Source organism: Mobula hypostoma, chromosome 10 (assembly GCF_963921235.1).
Source record: "Mobula hypostoma chromosome 10, sMobHyp1.1, whole genome shotgun sequence".
NCBI lineage: Eukaryota > Metazoa > Chordata > Chondrichthyes > Myliobatiformes > Myliobatidae > Mobula > Mobula hypostoma.
The window spans coordinates 105,386,863-105,402,516 of NC_086106.1; the positions used below are offsets into that span (position 1 = coordinate 105,386,863).

Below are 15,654 nucleotides of genomic sequence, written 5' to 3' on the forward strand. Positions count from 1 at the left end.
ACACTGCACACTGGCCTGTTGTAAATAATGATTCACTAGTAAAATAAATATTAAATACTCAAGTGCCAAGTCAGGTTAGTGAATTCTTATTTAACAAGAAATTAAACAGCACACACCATTTAAAATAGCCATTCTTCCAATTATTTAAATGGGAATGAATTTTCCCTTCATAGACTCCCCTTTAGAAAAGCTAAAAGACTACAGCTACTGAAAATCTGGAATATACATGGAATTGTCTGAAGTACTCTATATCGATCAGGCTATGTCTAGGAACGCTGATACAAGTGGTTTCATTTGATGACTTTTCATCTGAATCAGTTAGAAAACGAGCGTCGAATAAGCTATTGAAATGCCCTTTGCCACTTTTACAATTTCTTCACTCCTTCACTGCAGTTTTAAACATTGTTTCTTGCCAACTTTGAAAGGTTATCAACCTGAAACAGTAATTTTGTTCTGCTTCCCACAGATGCTGCGTGACCTGCTGATTATTTCCAGCATTTCCTGTTTTATTTTTAATTTTCTCAATATTGCCAAAAATACTCCATTAACCTCTGTTCAGGCAATGCATTGTTCCTGGAATTAAACTGCCACTTGGGTAAGGCACTGACCATTAAACTTTATACAGGGAAATGGAGCAGCTGCCAAAATACTTAATTTTTATCTATGGATTTTTTTAAAAGACTTTGCTTGGAATCTTGTTAAAATTAAATTACCTTACACTTAAATATTTGAAGTATTCACTTTGTTTCTATTAATTGAAAAGAAACCAGATAGCAGTAGTACTTTTGTTCATTTTATTACGAATACTGGAACGAAGAAAAAGTTATTCAGTTGATCCAGCTTGCAAAAAGATACAAAAATAGACCTAACACTGCAGCAAATTTTGTTCTCATTAAAATCATTATTTTAGTTGTATAGAAGGATAATTGATCCCTGTGGTGACAATAACAACCTCACTTTCTAAGCACATTCATGCACAAATAGGTAGCTTGTGTTGTTGTAGGTCACTATGATTAAGAAATAATGAGACAATTACATTTTGAGAATTCATTCAGATTATTAAGTTTCGTTTCTTAAATGTAAATAGGAATTTGCAAGGGAGATAAAACTCAACAAAAATTCAGTAATTGAAAAGTGCATTTATTTAACTGGTGATAGGGAGTTAGGGTATTTAATTGCAAGTCTCTAAAATTAAATTATGCTTTGGCTCTTGGTATGGTCACCCATGAAAAAAAGGTTAGAGGCCAGAGTAAAAGTGATTCACCAGTCCTTCATTTTCAGGGATTCAGCTTGGGGCTAACAACCATGACTGGTCAATCAAAACTGTTAAGGAAATAGCAATGAAGAATCCTACATTTGGATGGTCAAGGACAGAGATGGAGAACCTTCATTGCTGCCCAAAACGCCATTACAGGCAGTAAGTCAGTCAAAAATGGAGGACTTTAATGGCCTTCTAATTTTGTGAACCAAACTGCACGTTTTAGGCATTTTATGAGCTTAACCTTGGTGATTCAAATACAAGTAATATCGTTTATTGCCCGGCCTACCCCACCCCACTGCAGTTTAGCATCATGCAACCATAATAATACTTATTAATACTCTACCTCAAGTACACAGATAATCTGAATGTGAGGTCATTAATATTTGTACAAAATATCACTGCACTTTAAAAAAATTCAAGTTTATAATTCATCATGACTGCTGCCTCTTGGTTTGACCAACTTTCCTATGAGGAGTATAGAGTTAGTTTTGTTATCACGGACCAGGAAGATGTATGGATGATCTGCATAGAAGAGCTGGGGTGTCTTCATCTCTTCATGAGAATGTACATCTTCATCAATATCATTTCCTTCAATGCTCCATTCTATAGCAGCAGCATGAAACATGCTGGATAAATGGAGGTCTTTCTTGCCTGTGATACCGGAGAAATCAGCTTTGTTCTTATCTATAGCTTCAGTCAGGCCCAACTCTTGCAAATGTTTCTAAGAGATAACAGAAGATTTTCACAGTATTAAAACTATCATTGGAAAAGAAAAATAAAATCAAGTTACATTTGTAATCTATATCTACCATATGTCAGTAAGAAATAGGGAGAAACATTTACTTAATCTCAACAATCCACTCTTTTGACCTTCATCTTATTCCAGTGCGGGCATTAAAACTCACAAATATAGAGTGTGATAGAAAGATATTAGTGAAGCAGCTTATTTGACAATCCAATGAGCCATTATATTTACTTTCCAAATAGTTGACTATCTAGAAATTGAATGTACACTTCTCACCCTAGGAACTGATCTCATGAATACTGACTCAGCACGAACAAAAACACAAGTTTACTTCTGGCTTCAGGTCAAAAATATACATCTTGTGATTAGATAGCAGACTGGATTTGCATTTTTTTTTTCACTCAGAAACTGAATGTGTATCCAGACAAATCAGATAACATTAAGGTGCATTGTCTGGTAGCTGCAAGTGTTCTATCCAATATGAATTTGGGCAACAGTAATTTTTTATGAATATTGTTCAAAATCATAAATCTGTTATTGCGGAACAATTTAAAATAAGGGGTGAAAGAAGACATTTTCAGTCTTTTAAATATTAGGTAGCAAAAAACAGACAAAGGTAATCTGGCAATGTGGAGACAATATGAGTGTTAAGAGAGGCCTGTGTACATTTGGAAACTGACTCCAGTTTTTTTAAATGCTAACATATATGTGAGGAAGAGGAGGTAAAGTACAAAGCCATAGGGATTCCATTACTAATGATGAAAAATAGTTACGAGTACTAAAGTTACAAATGAACACACAGAATGGAATCAAGTTACGGCAGAACAATTGACTTGCATAATGGAAAAGCAGCACTGGTGGAAAATGATGTCATTACCACACAGGTAGGAACAATGGAAGACAAGGTGACACACCATCATGGCAATATTCACAGAGGATGGATTTTAAAAGTTTAGTATGATTGTTTTCATTGTTGTACCATAGTTAGAAATCTGATTTAAGAGGTTAAAATAAAGATTTGAGATTTTAAAAAATAACCTTTTTGAGCAAGAGCACTGTATAAAAAACACAGAATCATACAGCCCAAACAGTCAATGCCAACCAAAATTTCCATCTAAGCTAATCTCATTTTCCAACATTTGGTCCATATCCCTCTAAACCTTTCCTATTCATCTACCTGTCCAAATACTTTTTTAAATGTTGTCAATGTAATTCCAGATATACTCACCACCCTCACATGGTTTGAGAATGCTTTAGAAAATCAAAGGGTGTATTTCCCAGAACTGAAAGCTACTTTTTGCGATAAGGTTATGACAAGTTTTGATTAAAGGGAAAACGACTGGGAAGCCTTATTTTGAACATCTAACAGGAATTCCATAACGAGGTGTTCAGCAGTGTAATGGGAATGAGACTGAGAAAGCATTAAGAAAGTTGAGGACAATATGGAGAAAGACGAAGGCTCTTGGCTGGTGAGGTAATCTGTGCAGAGATTTGGTCTTGTATTGGGGAAGAGAAAAGGCTGCCAAGGCATCCAAAACGATATGAACTCAGTCATAGTCCCTTATGCATCTATCAGCTCCTTGTACACGTGCACAGAGAGGAGTTTAAGAGAGAAGTTGTTGGTAGTGGAGAAAAGAAGCTTTAAGTTACCTTTATTCTCCCAAATTAACATGGAGGAATAAACATTTAGGCAGTGAATGAATGTACAATAGTATTTGATGTTTTATCAATCAAAACCAGTGAGAGGCGATTAGTTTACAAACCAAGTCTGGAAATTATAATTTCCTACACAGCATTCTTTAAAGTTTAAATAGAAGATTTTTTTAAAATATGTTATTAGAAATATAGAAACATAGAAAACCTACAGCACAATACAGGCCCTTCGGCCCACAATGCTGTGCCAACCACATACTTTAGAAATTACCTAGGGTTCCCCTTAGCCCTCTATTTTCCTAAGCTCCATGTACCCATTCAGGAGTCTCTTAAAAGACCTTATCATATCTGCCTCCACTACCATTGCCGGCAGCCTATTCCACACACTCACCACTCTCTGCATAAAAAAACTTACCCCTGACATCTCTGTACCTACTTCCAAGCACCTTTAAACTGTGTCCTCTCGTGCTAGCCATTTCAGCCCTGGGAAAAAGCCTCTGACTATCCACACGATCAATGCCTCTCATCATCTCATACACCTCTATCATGTCACCTCTCGTCCTTGCCGCTCCAAGGAGAAAAGGCCAAGTTCACTCAACCTCTTCTCATAAGGCATGCTCCCCAATCCAGGCAACATCCTTGTAAATCTCCTCTGCACCCTTTCTATGGTTTCCACATCCTTGCTGTAGAAAGGTGACCAGAACTAAGCACAGTACTCCAAGTGGGGTCTGACCAAGGTCCTATATAGATGTAACATTACCTGTCGGCTGTTAAACTCAATCCCATTTGTGTATTTGTAGACAGGTTTCCCCCGCTATCCAAAGGTAGAGCATTCCTATGAAACCTTTTGTAAGCCGAAATGGCGTAAAGCGGTGAAGCAATTACCATTAATTTATATGGGAATGATATGATAAATACACAGCCTATATAAAGTAGAAATAATGTATGTACAGTGTAGTTTCACTTACGGAGGCAAGTTCAACACACGCACAATGACTTTATTTCGTTCACCACGATTGAAACACTTAATTATGTCTCATTGCTCGGGGCGCTCTGCTCTGCTCTGCTCTCACTGCTCTCGCTCTGCTCTGCTCTGCTCTGCTCTCACTGCTCAAGATGCTCTCACTGCTCAGGGCGCTCTGCTCTCTCTGCTCTCACTGCTCTGCTCTGCTCTCACTGCTCTGCTCTGCTCTCTCTGCTCTCTCTGCTCTCACTGCTCGGGGCACTCTGATCTCTCTGCTCTCACTGCTCTGCTCTCGCTGCTCTCTCTGCTCTGCTCTGCTCTCTCTGCTCTCACTGCTCGGGGCACTCTGATCTCTCTGCTCTCACTGCTCTGCTCTGCTCTCACTGCTCTGCTCGCTGCTCTGCTCTGCTCTCTCTGCTCTCACTGCTCGGGGCACTTTGATCTCTCTGCTCTCACTGCTCTGCTCTCGCTGCTCTCTCTGCTCTCACTGCTCTCGCTGCTCTGCTCTGCTCTCGCTGCTCTCACTGCTCGGGGCACTCTGATCTCTCTGCTCTCACTGCTCTGCTCTCGCTGCTCTGCTCTGCTCTCTCTGCTCTGCTCTGCTCTCTCTGCTCTCACTGCTCGGGGCACTCTGATCTCTCTGCTCTCACTGCTCTGCTCTGCTCTCACTGCTCTGCTCGCTGCTCTGCTCTGCTCTCTCTGCTCTCACTGCTCGGGGCACTCTGATCTCTCTGCTCTCACTGCTCTGCTCTCGCTGCTCTCTCTGCTCTCACTGCTCTCGCTGCTCTGCTCTGCTCTCGCTGCTCTCACTGCTCTGCTCTCTCTGCTCTCACTGCCCAAGGTGCTCTGCTCTGCTCTCACTGCTCTCTCTGCTCAAGGTGCTCTGCTCTGCTCTCACTGCTCAAGGTGCTCTGCTCTGCTCTCACTGCTCGAGGTGCTCTGCTCTGCTCTCTCTGCTCTCACTGCTCAAGGTGCTCTGCTCTGCTCTCACTGCTCGAGGTGCTCTGCTCTGCTCTCAGTGCTCGGGGTTTGCGCTGCCTCTATAACGGCTCACTGCAAAACAAACGCTAAATGCTATTTTCCCTTTTCGCCTTTTTTCATAAAAGTGAAAATCCTCTTCGGATTTCTTTCGGTTAGCGAAAACAGGTACTAATGTAGGTCTTTCGTGAAAGCGAACTGGCGTAAAGCGAGCTTTCATAAAGCGGGGGATACCTGTATTCCAGTCATGGAAGAACTTATCTATGATTTAGTTCCTTGGTTCTACAAAAGCTTTTAAGTCATGGTTCCTACCTGTAGTTCATGACTGACTTCAACAATGGCTTTGGGTAGAGAGATGCTAACAGCCTTTGTTTGCATTTTGCGAAACCAGGTGTTGAGTTGTTCCTTGGTCAACAATTTCTCTGCTCTGTCCAGTGGCTCCACGTGATGTGGCAATATGAATATCATGCTGGAGTGTTTGTGTGCAAGAGGCATCGCCACAAGCTGAACTTTATTATCTGCATCATCATAGTAGCTATATAATCCTAGAAAAAAGAAATGTCAGAAATGGTAATTATTGAACATGTCTCCCCATTGATCATAACTGTGGATCCTGGAAACTCGGCACAAAACAGAAACTGATGGAGATGTTCAGCAAATCAGGTAGGAGCTGTGCGGAAAAATGTGTTAACATTTCAGATCAATACTATTTCACCAGAATTCTCACATTCACTCTAATTATCACTCTGCCAGACGATCCTTTGAAAGTCTACCATTCCAGAAGCAATTCACAATGTACCTCATGTAACCTATACAGCACCCTTCCTTCCCCAATGTAATCGCCAAGCTTTTTGTATTGATACTTCACCAAATTTATTTTCCACTAAATAAGATAGACTCCAAGTGCAGAAATCTTTGTAAATAACGTCACCAAAAATAATACTTTTTATTCGTCTGTTCCCCCCCCCCCACCGCCCCGCTTTTATTGAAGGCACTGGCTTGATCTTTGGAATCTGGTTGCAAGCCTGTTTTCTCTTCAGTCATATGGGAGTCCTGGCTATCCAATCAGGAAAAGCATCACCACCAAACTTATGAGGGGTGATTGATAAGTTCATGGCCTAAGGTAGAAGGAGTCAATTTTAGAAAACCTAGCGCATTTATTTTTCAACATAGTCCCCTCCTACATGTACACACCTAGTCCAGCGGTCATGGAACAGACGCATCCCTTCTTTGTAAAAGTGATCCACAGCTGGGGTGATTGATAAGTTCGTTGCCTAAGGTAGAAGGAGATGAGTGATACAGCTGTTGTTACATACACGTGCAGTTCAACTCTTTAAGTAATAATGCAGAAAGTTATAATTCATCTCCTTCTACCTTAGGCCACAAACTTATCAATCACCCCTGCTGTGGACCACTTCTGGAGGTCCAAGACGCCAACTTCTACAAAGAAGGGATCTGTATGCTTCACGACCGCTGGCCTAAGTGTGTAAATGTAGGAAAAATAAATATGCTAGGTTTTCTAAAATTGACTCCTTCCATCTTAGGCCACAAACTTATCAATCACCCCTCGTAATCCTTTCCTCATTTCGTATTCAACCAAACATACCTCCAGCTGACAACACACAAAAAATGCTGGAGGAAGTCAGCAGGCCAGGTCTCTGATGAAGGGTCTCAGCCTGAAACATCAACTGCTTGTTCTTTTTCCAGAGATGCTGTCTGGCCTGCTGAGTTCCTCCAGCATTTTGTGTGTGTTGCTTGGATTTCCAGCAACTGCAGAATTTCTTATCTTTATATCTCCAGCTGAGGTCACTCTGTAGCAATTGGAGATGAGAAATCAAGATTTTTTTCCCCCAAAACACAGAAGTGTAACAAGTGTAATGTCACTTAAGCTATCAATTTTTTTGGTTCTTATGATTCCTATGAAGGAAGGTCAGTGAGCCCCTGGTGGGCAAAGGAAAATTTTCAATAATAACATCAAAATTAGCCATAAGAAGTTCAACATTACATCTAAGAACTGGGAAGACATTGCACTCAATAGATACACCTGGAGGAAATCTGATCAAGAGGGAGCTGTGCTACATGAGAACAATCTCCACTCTGCTGCACAGAACAAGCAGCAGCTGCAAAAGGAGAAAATGAAAAACCAAAAGACTGTAGCCACCACTTACTCCTTCCCACACTGCACCAGAATATGTGAATCCTTGAATAACCTCTACAGCCACCTGAGGACCCACCAACACACAATCCCTTATAAGAACATCCTACTCGACTCAAGTGATCGAACGACTACTATGTAAGTAATGAGTGTCTACCTGTACGATGCATCATGGGAACAGAAACAGTATGACCTCTGGATACCAAGAAACCTCTTGTATCAATCATGCTCGGTTGGAAATTTTCATCCCAATGAGCTGCAAAAGCAAGGTGATAATTTAATTTGTGACCAAGTGCCTGCACAGCAATGATTCTTTTTGAAGTCTGTAACAATTTAACACTAATCCCTTCATAAATAATAATAATACTCACGCTTAAAATACATGGCATTGACAAATAAAGCACCATCAACATTGGGTACATCCTTGGTGATTTCTTTGAGTTTTCCCTCTGTGGTTTTAGATGCCCATTCATTTATGGATTGAACCAAGCTTCTCTTATCTCTGAAGTTAACCTTGGAATGATCATGCTTGTAGTGTGCCTTGCTCTTCTGAACAAAGTCATCATTGAACTTGATTGAACTGGGCCCATAAAGGCGGCTACCAATCTTCCAAGTGCTGTTGCGGGCAGATTCATTGCTGACTTCATTGAACAGCTCTGAGAAAGTAGGATGGAAAGCATCATCGCGCAGGTTGACATTGAGGAGGGACTTCACCTGTTTGGCCGTATTGTCTCTGGCACCCAGAGACATCACTCCCAAGGAGGAAGCTACCACCACCGGAGAGAATAGGAGGTTATCAGATGAGAATTTCTTGTCCTTGACCATTGTCTTGTAGAGGTTGAGTGCTAGGTTCATTGTACCATCTGCCAGGATGGAAGTGTGCTCTTTCAGCTTCATGGGGTCTGCTGTTACCATGGCAAGCAGCAGGGTTAGGATTATGAATTTCATCTCCATGGTTTCACCCAGTAAATGCGAACCAGTAACGCTGTTGTAGGTTAAAAAAATTAATCATATTATTTTGAAGAAAATATATATAACATTTTCAGAATATTTAAAATATTTCTCCTAAACTAAACACAATATTTAGATGGTTACCATCATGTTGAATTAATTTCACAGCCCTCTTTATATATTAGAAACAATCAAATTTTAATCATTTAAACTTTGCCATAAACATTTCACCTATTCCAGTTGGAGTTCAACAGAAAATCCTGAAGACTTTTGGTGCCCATCCAACAGGTAATTTACAAATTCAGCCTATCTTGTGATTGTGTCAAGAATGGTGGTTACAGCTATGTGTGCCTGGTCCCACAGAGGAAATCAGAAAGTGGTAATTCTTGCTATCACCTGGTTCTGATCAGCTTTCTTGTTGAGCTACCTTGACAACAGAATTACTGCCACTTCTAGGGCTGCTTAGTGAAAACTGTAGCAGCAAAGACAAAATGTTGGAGGAACTTAGCATGTCAGGCAGCATCTATGGAGGGAAATGGCCAGTTGACATTGCAGGCTGTGACCTTTCATTAGGGCTGGAAAGAAAGAGAGCAGAAGCTAGAATAAAATGGTGGGGGGGGGGGAGAAGCACAAGCCAGTGGGTGATGGGTGAATCTAGGTGAGAAGGGTAGGGAGGTGGGGAAAGGCAATGATGTGAGAAGCTGGGAAGTGACAGAAGAGGCAAAGGGCTGAAGAAGGGATCTGGTAGGAGAGAATACACCATGGAATAAAGAGAAGGAGGTGGAGATTCAGATAGCAGTGGAGGGGAAACCACATTTTCTGAATAAAAAGAGGACATCTCAGGTGATCTGGAATGGAAAGCCACATCATGAGAACAGAATGTGGTGGAGGTGGAGGAACTGAGAGAAGGAAATAGAATTCTTACATGTGACAGGGTGGGAAGAGGTACAGTATAAGCAAGCTAACAGTGAGAATCAGTAGATTTGTAAAGGAGGTCGTTGAGATAATCTGTTTCCAGATATGGAGTTAGAGAGATCAAGGGAAGGTAGAGAAACTTCAAAAATGGACCAAGTGGATATGAGAGCAGGGTGAAGGTTGGTGGCAAAGTTGATGAAATTGACGAGCTCAACATGTGCATGAAGCTGCTGCACTAACGCGGTCATCAATATCGTGGGGAAAGAGTTGGGGAGCTTTATCAGTGTTAGTCTGGGCATAGATTATGTAGCTGATGAAAAGGCAAGCATAGTTGTGGCCTGTGTGAATGCCCATGGCTACACCTTCAGTCTAGAGAAAGTTGGAGGAGCCAAAAGAGAAGTTGTTGAGTGCAAGTACCAGTTCTGCCAGACAGAGGAGAGCATGTGAAGTGTCATGGATGTAGATGGGAAGGGACTGTACCGGGTAAGCGGGGGTAAAAATGGAGTTGAGATAGGAGGACACGAGTTCAGTGGGCCAAAAACAGGTGGAAACAATTGGCTTAGTGAGGCAGTTAGGTTTGTGTAAAAACTGTAGCCCGACTCATTGATGTTTGAATAATGACTACTGGCAATGAGTGAATAAATGGCCACCTGTTCATCTAAGCACATCAAAACCACAAGTGGTCATTTTCTGATGTCTTCAGAGCAGCAAATAACTTGAACAATTTGAATTGCTCAACCACCCCTGTTTCTAATAAGCAACTATATACTATAATGTAAATACCAGAATCGTGTCTCACTCTCTCTGCATCAATATACTTTATCGATATTTTCTAATACATGTTTGCCTAAACTGTTATATTCTTGTATATCGGAATATAGTGCCTGATATGCTCCAGCTTCATAAAAGGTAATCAACTCTTTAAAATAGTCATCTTGAATACAGAGTGGTTCACATGAAGATAAGCTAGGCTGACAGCCCAAAGAGCTATAATGACACATTATAGATATATTCAACATCTGGTCATTTCTCAGTTCCACAGTTCTCAATTTTCAAGCCATTTAGTTTTTGGTTATATGTGGATAGGAGTTTAATTCTATACATGATACTTCCATAATTTTAAATACTTTATTTGTTGCAATTTTCTTCTATAGGTGAACAATATTTCTGGAATTCAGGTCAAAATCATATTTGTCTTGAAATTGTAATTGCCATGTCGAATGTGAAAATTATATCGAGAAGTTCCAGTCCGGTGAAGAAGCTGCCTTTTCTGGTGAAATCAGAAGTGACATGAGTTGAAATGCCAAAATGAAATGATGGTTGGCAAACATGGTGCTGTCTCTGTTGAAAATGCTAACAGTCAAAAATACTATAAATGGTAACCTAAGGTTTGCAGCCGCTTAGTTTGTACCTTGAAATCTTTTCAAGGGGATGTACATCTTTGCCAAGTTCATTCTGAAAGATATAACAAATACAAATAAAGGGTATACAGTTCATTTGGTTATTTTCTGATGAAACAAAATATTGTAATGAATGGAGGGACAGTTGGAGAGGAGGGGTTGCTGAGATGGAGTGAACATGGACTTAAAAGCGCTTAATTTTCATTTTCTGTCATAACCTAACTGTGCAAAATTCGGCCATATGTATTAATTCTCATCACATCTCTTGTATGGTTCAGAAAGCCAATAACTCGGTGTCCTATCCTTAATAAAATACTTTCAGGGAGCTAATCTAAAATACTTCTGCAACAGTATTAACCAACAGAAATTGCAGGCAAGCCACATGTTGCTATGCCAACAGTGATTTCCCCACATGTACTAATAACTTTAAAAAAACCTTTCCTCTACTTATAATAGATAAGTATTTATTCATAGCAGTACATTCACTTTATTATAGTCGATTCCTGTTAAATAAGCCATCAGTTAATTAAGACAGCTGCTTATTTGGGACAAAGAACAAAGAACAAAAACTAACCCAGAAAATAACCAGGATTCCCTTTGTTTATTTGGAACACTATGCCACTTAATTGGAAAAGGAAAATATCGCCAAACAATTTCTAACTAGCATCAATCGCATGCATTTGTGTGGCCATTAGATACTATACTATGCTTAGAGTGAACAGATTTTAAATAGCAACGGTTGCATGTGCTTTCCTTCAGAGAGCAGTGACTTTTGATACTGATAGTTGGCAAGAAATAAGCAGTAAGACAATTCAGAACTATTTTGCTCACTGCAGTTTCAAGCGTTCAGGATTGGACATAACAGAAATAGGTGGGAGTGAAAATGAATTGATTTCACTACTTCAGCCATTAGGAATTACGGAGAATTTGAAGGTATTGACAATCATTTTTAACATTACAATGAAAATGAAGATTTGGAGGATGCAATTGTCAAAAGGTGGCTGTGCTGAATTTGTTCATTTAGTCAAAAGAAAACAATAGTGTGCACTGGATGAATTCCTATGTCAATAACTATTAGGAACTAATACAAAATTTAAAACTACTGTAGTAATGCTAGTAATATTCAAAATTGTCCTGTATTTCATTTAAATACATAATTTGTAACCCAGTTTATCTTCTTTACACCTTTTTAACTATTTTCATGAATTAGGGCAGCCCCTTAATTGGGCCAAAAGGTACTGGTCCCATGTGCCCCAATTAAGCTAAATGTACTGTACATATTTTTACTAAATCTACTGGACTAAACTTTTCTTTAATTCAGTAGCTTATATTCTTCATGATCTGTGTATCAAGGGCAAGTTCAGCATTTGTTGCCCTAAGCTACTTATTCCTCATAAAGTGGAGTAAAATCACCTTCAGAATTAAGTTTAATATCACTGATAAATGTCATGAAATTTGTTATTTTGCAGCTTCTTGATACACTGAATTTATTCTAATAAAAATATTCTCACAATTCTACTTGTGAGTGAATTCCAGGATTTAGAGCCAGATCTAATATTTCAACTCAGGACCTAATATTCCATAGTCAGAACAGGATTGACTTGAAGGAGGGCATGCTGCCCGCAGAGTTCCCATGGGCCTGAAATCCTTGGTCTTCCTGTTGATTCATGCTGCAGATTTCAGAGGTGATGTTGAAAAGACCAGGCTGAGTAAATGCAATAAATTGTGTAGATCGCACATACTGCAGCCATTGTGCACTAGTAGTGGAGGGAATAAATGTCCTGTGTGTTAGATGGTCAAGCAGCTTACTTTATCCTAGTTGATACTGAGCTTCTTAAGTGTTTCTGGCATCGTACTCATCCCAAAAAAATGGACAGTATTCCAGTACTGAGATACCTTCAAATGGTGGATATCCAGTATCTGACCTACTCTCCCAACTAAAATTCTAATTAAGTACTGATCAATGGAAACCCACAGGTAGTATGGTGAGGTGTCAGTGATGGTAGTGTCATTGAACCTCAATGAAAAGTGGTAAGAATCTCTTTAGTTGGAGATGGTCATTCCCTGGCACTTTTCAACCAAAGCCTGAATGTTGCACATGCCCCGCTATATACAGGCATGGAATAGTTTATTTATTGAGGAATTGTAAATGGAATTAGAATTGAATATTTTTCTATGGGTAATTACACATACCTACTTATGAGCTTATGCAAGGAGGAAGGCCATTGATTAAATGGCAGAGTATAGGCAATGCCTTGGGTTGAGATGATTGACCTGAGATTACCATAACAATCTTCCAAACACTAGAGGTTTTCCATCTCGTCAATGACAATTACTCTCGCACTCCCTCTGGAGTTCAGCTCTTTAGTCCACAGGGCTATGTTGAGGTGAGACGTCAAGTTCAAATTTCAAAGTTCGAAGTAACTTTTGCTCAAAACCCAAAGAGTTTATTGATAAGTGCAACATGATGTCATTGCCAGTGACAGCTTTGCTGATGAGTGAGGGGAGACTATTTGGGTAATAACTAACTGGATTGGATTTATCCTGCTTCTTTGCGAACAGGATATATTTTCACATTGTCAGATGCCATTCTTACAACTTCATTGAACAGTCTAGCTTGTTCTGGACTGCATGTCTTCTGCACTACATTTGGGATATTGTCTAATCCAATAGCGCTTACTGTATCCAGTGCACTCAGAACTTATTGACATCATGTGCAATTAATTATATTGGCCTCTGTGACAATGGCGCTCTCAGGAAGAAAACAAGATGGATCACCCACTTGGCATTAATAACTGAAATTGGTTGCAAATGCTTCATCCTTGCCTTTGGCATTCAATTATTGGATTGCTGACTATAAGAATGCTCTTGAAGCCTCCTCTTCCCATTAATTCTTTAATTGTCCACCATTATTCATGGCGAGCTGTAGTAGGAATGTAAACCTGTGATCTGATGATAAAATGGTGTCGCTCTGTTGCTGCTGTTCAGAGAATCTGTACTGTAGTTTTGCAGTACCACAAAGAAGGCACCTTCCTTTTAGGTATGCCTGGTGTCGCTCCCAGCACAGCTTTTGCATTCCTCACAAAAGCTGGACTGGTCCCCTGCCCCACTTTTAATGGTGGAGTGAAGAATATGTCATACCATGGTACTGACGGGCCTATTTCTGACTCTGCAGGGGATTCAACATAAAACAGTTTTTTTTCCCCATATGAATGCATGACTTTGTCTCCACCAGGATTGTAAGGTTGCTTCTTCCAATGCTGTAACAGATAAATGTATCTGCTAATGAGTATCAGTTCATACAGATTTGTCTCTCGGAATGACTTACTTGCTACATGCAGCAAACCTAATCTGGCAGCTACTACCCAGCCGCTCTTGGTGATAGATTTCTTAGACCACCCCCTCCCCCCAACAAGAGTCACCCTTTTTACTTTTCATGCATATTTCAAGTAATTTGAACAAGTGGGTCTACTGATTCATTAGCTAATGAAGTCGATCGGTGGGAATCTGCAGATTGCCTCGGCAGTATTTGACCAGATCTGCTCTGAGGTCAAAGCCTGTTGGGCACAACCCTGCCGCTCCCTCGGGATCTGGCAGCGACAGAGAGCGTGATGGGAAGTGCGACAGTTATCCACAAAGTGTAATTCGGCGAGTACAATTATTTCAGGTCATCTCTTGACTAAATTAAGGAGCAACTTAAAGGCGACGAAAATAAATCCGTGAAGACATCAAACACAGAAATGTCCCTCCGTTTGCTGACAATGAATGTTAATCTCCAAGCTTTCCTTTTAAAATCAAATTAGTGGGCTCTTGTTCCGATTGAAATCACTGAAGACTATGCCACGTCAATTGTCTTCACCGATCTGTGTCTACCATTCCATATAAGTACAAAATAGTGCGAGTGTTGGAAATCTGAAGCTCAATAACTCGAACATTAACTCTTGTACCCTCGGGTATTGCCTGGCATTTTCTTCCAGTCTTCGCTGTATAAACCAGGCGTAACTTTACTACAAGTGGTAACCTTGTCCAGTGCATTTCTGTGGATCTATTCCAACCGCACTATCACATAATTTGTCTACACTGGCAATGACCTCTCCTTGATGACAATCCCACCCCGCCCATTTCATCTCCCTCTGCACCGAGCAACTCTTCGGAGAAATATATCCCATCTCTCGATCAGACCTCAACGTGGCAAACATTTCAGCTTCATTGGTGGTGGCGGGGGGGGGGGGCGGGGATGCTGATTTTCCGGTTGGTGTTCTTCGTTTGGCTTTGCAGTTAACCTAGTTATGTCAAATATCTTTCTTGGTAGTTCTTTCCTTTAACTCGGAAAGTAGTTATAATTCGCGTTCTTTAATTTCGCCGCACGAGACTTTAGAACCGAATAATTTGGTTGTTCGAAGAGACCGGGGTAACTCTGGAAGTTTTAGCGCGCTTATCCTGTGGAGCCGCTTCTTTAACTACACGGTGTGTAAGAACCTTAATTTAGGCGTCTCCTTTGACCCTACATTGAGGAAGCCTTACCTTTGTTCCCAAAAGCGCGTTCCGCTCGGACTGTGGACCAGGCTCCCGGCTCCGCAGCTTTCCACTTCGACAGTACGAAAAAATGGCCAACCTCTCGTTTTATAACCC

The 15,654-nt window shown here is 40.4% G+C and overlaps 1 protein-coding gene across 2 annotated transcripts; it reads right to left on the minus strand.

Annotated features, from left to right (window-relative positions):
* Nucleotides 1-702: 702 nt before the first annotated feature.
* On the minus strand, nt 703-15,654 carry LOC134353089 (serpin H1-like). Of its 2 annotated transcripts, XM_063060979.1 has the most exons (6): nt 15,547-15,654; nt 11,034-11,077; nt 8,128-8,741; nt 7,914-8,012; nt 5,914-6,146; nt 703-1,982 (listed from the first exon to the last, which is right to left on the minus strand). In XM_063060979.1, the coding sequence occupies exons 3-6, from the start codon at nt 8,708-8,710 to the stop codon at nt 1,683-1,685; spliced, it is 1,215 nt and encodes a 404-aa protein (XP_062917049.1). In that variant the 5' UTR covers nt 8,711-8,741; nt 11,034-11,077; nt 15,547-15,654; the 3' UTR covers nt 703-1,682. The 2 variants fall into 2 exon arrangements, with proteins under 2 accessions (XP_062917049.1, XP_062917050.1); XM_063060980.1 differs by lacking the exon at nt 11,034-11,077 and having other exon boundaries at nt 15,547-15,652.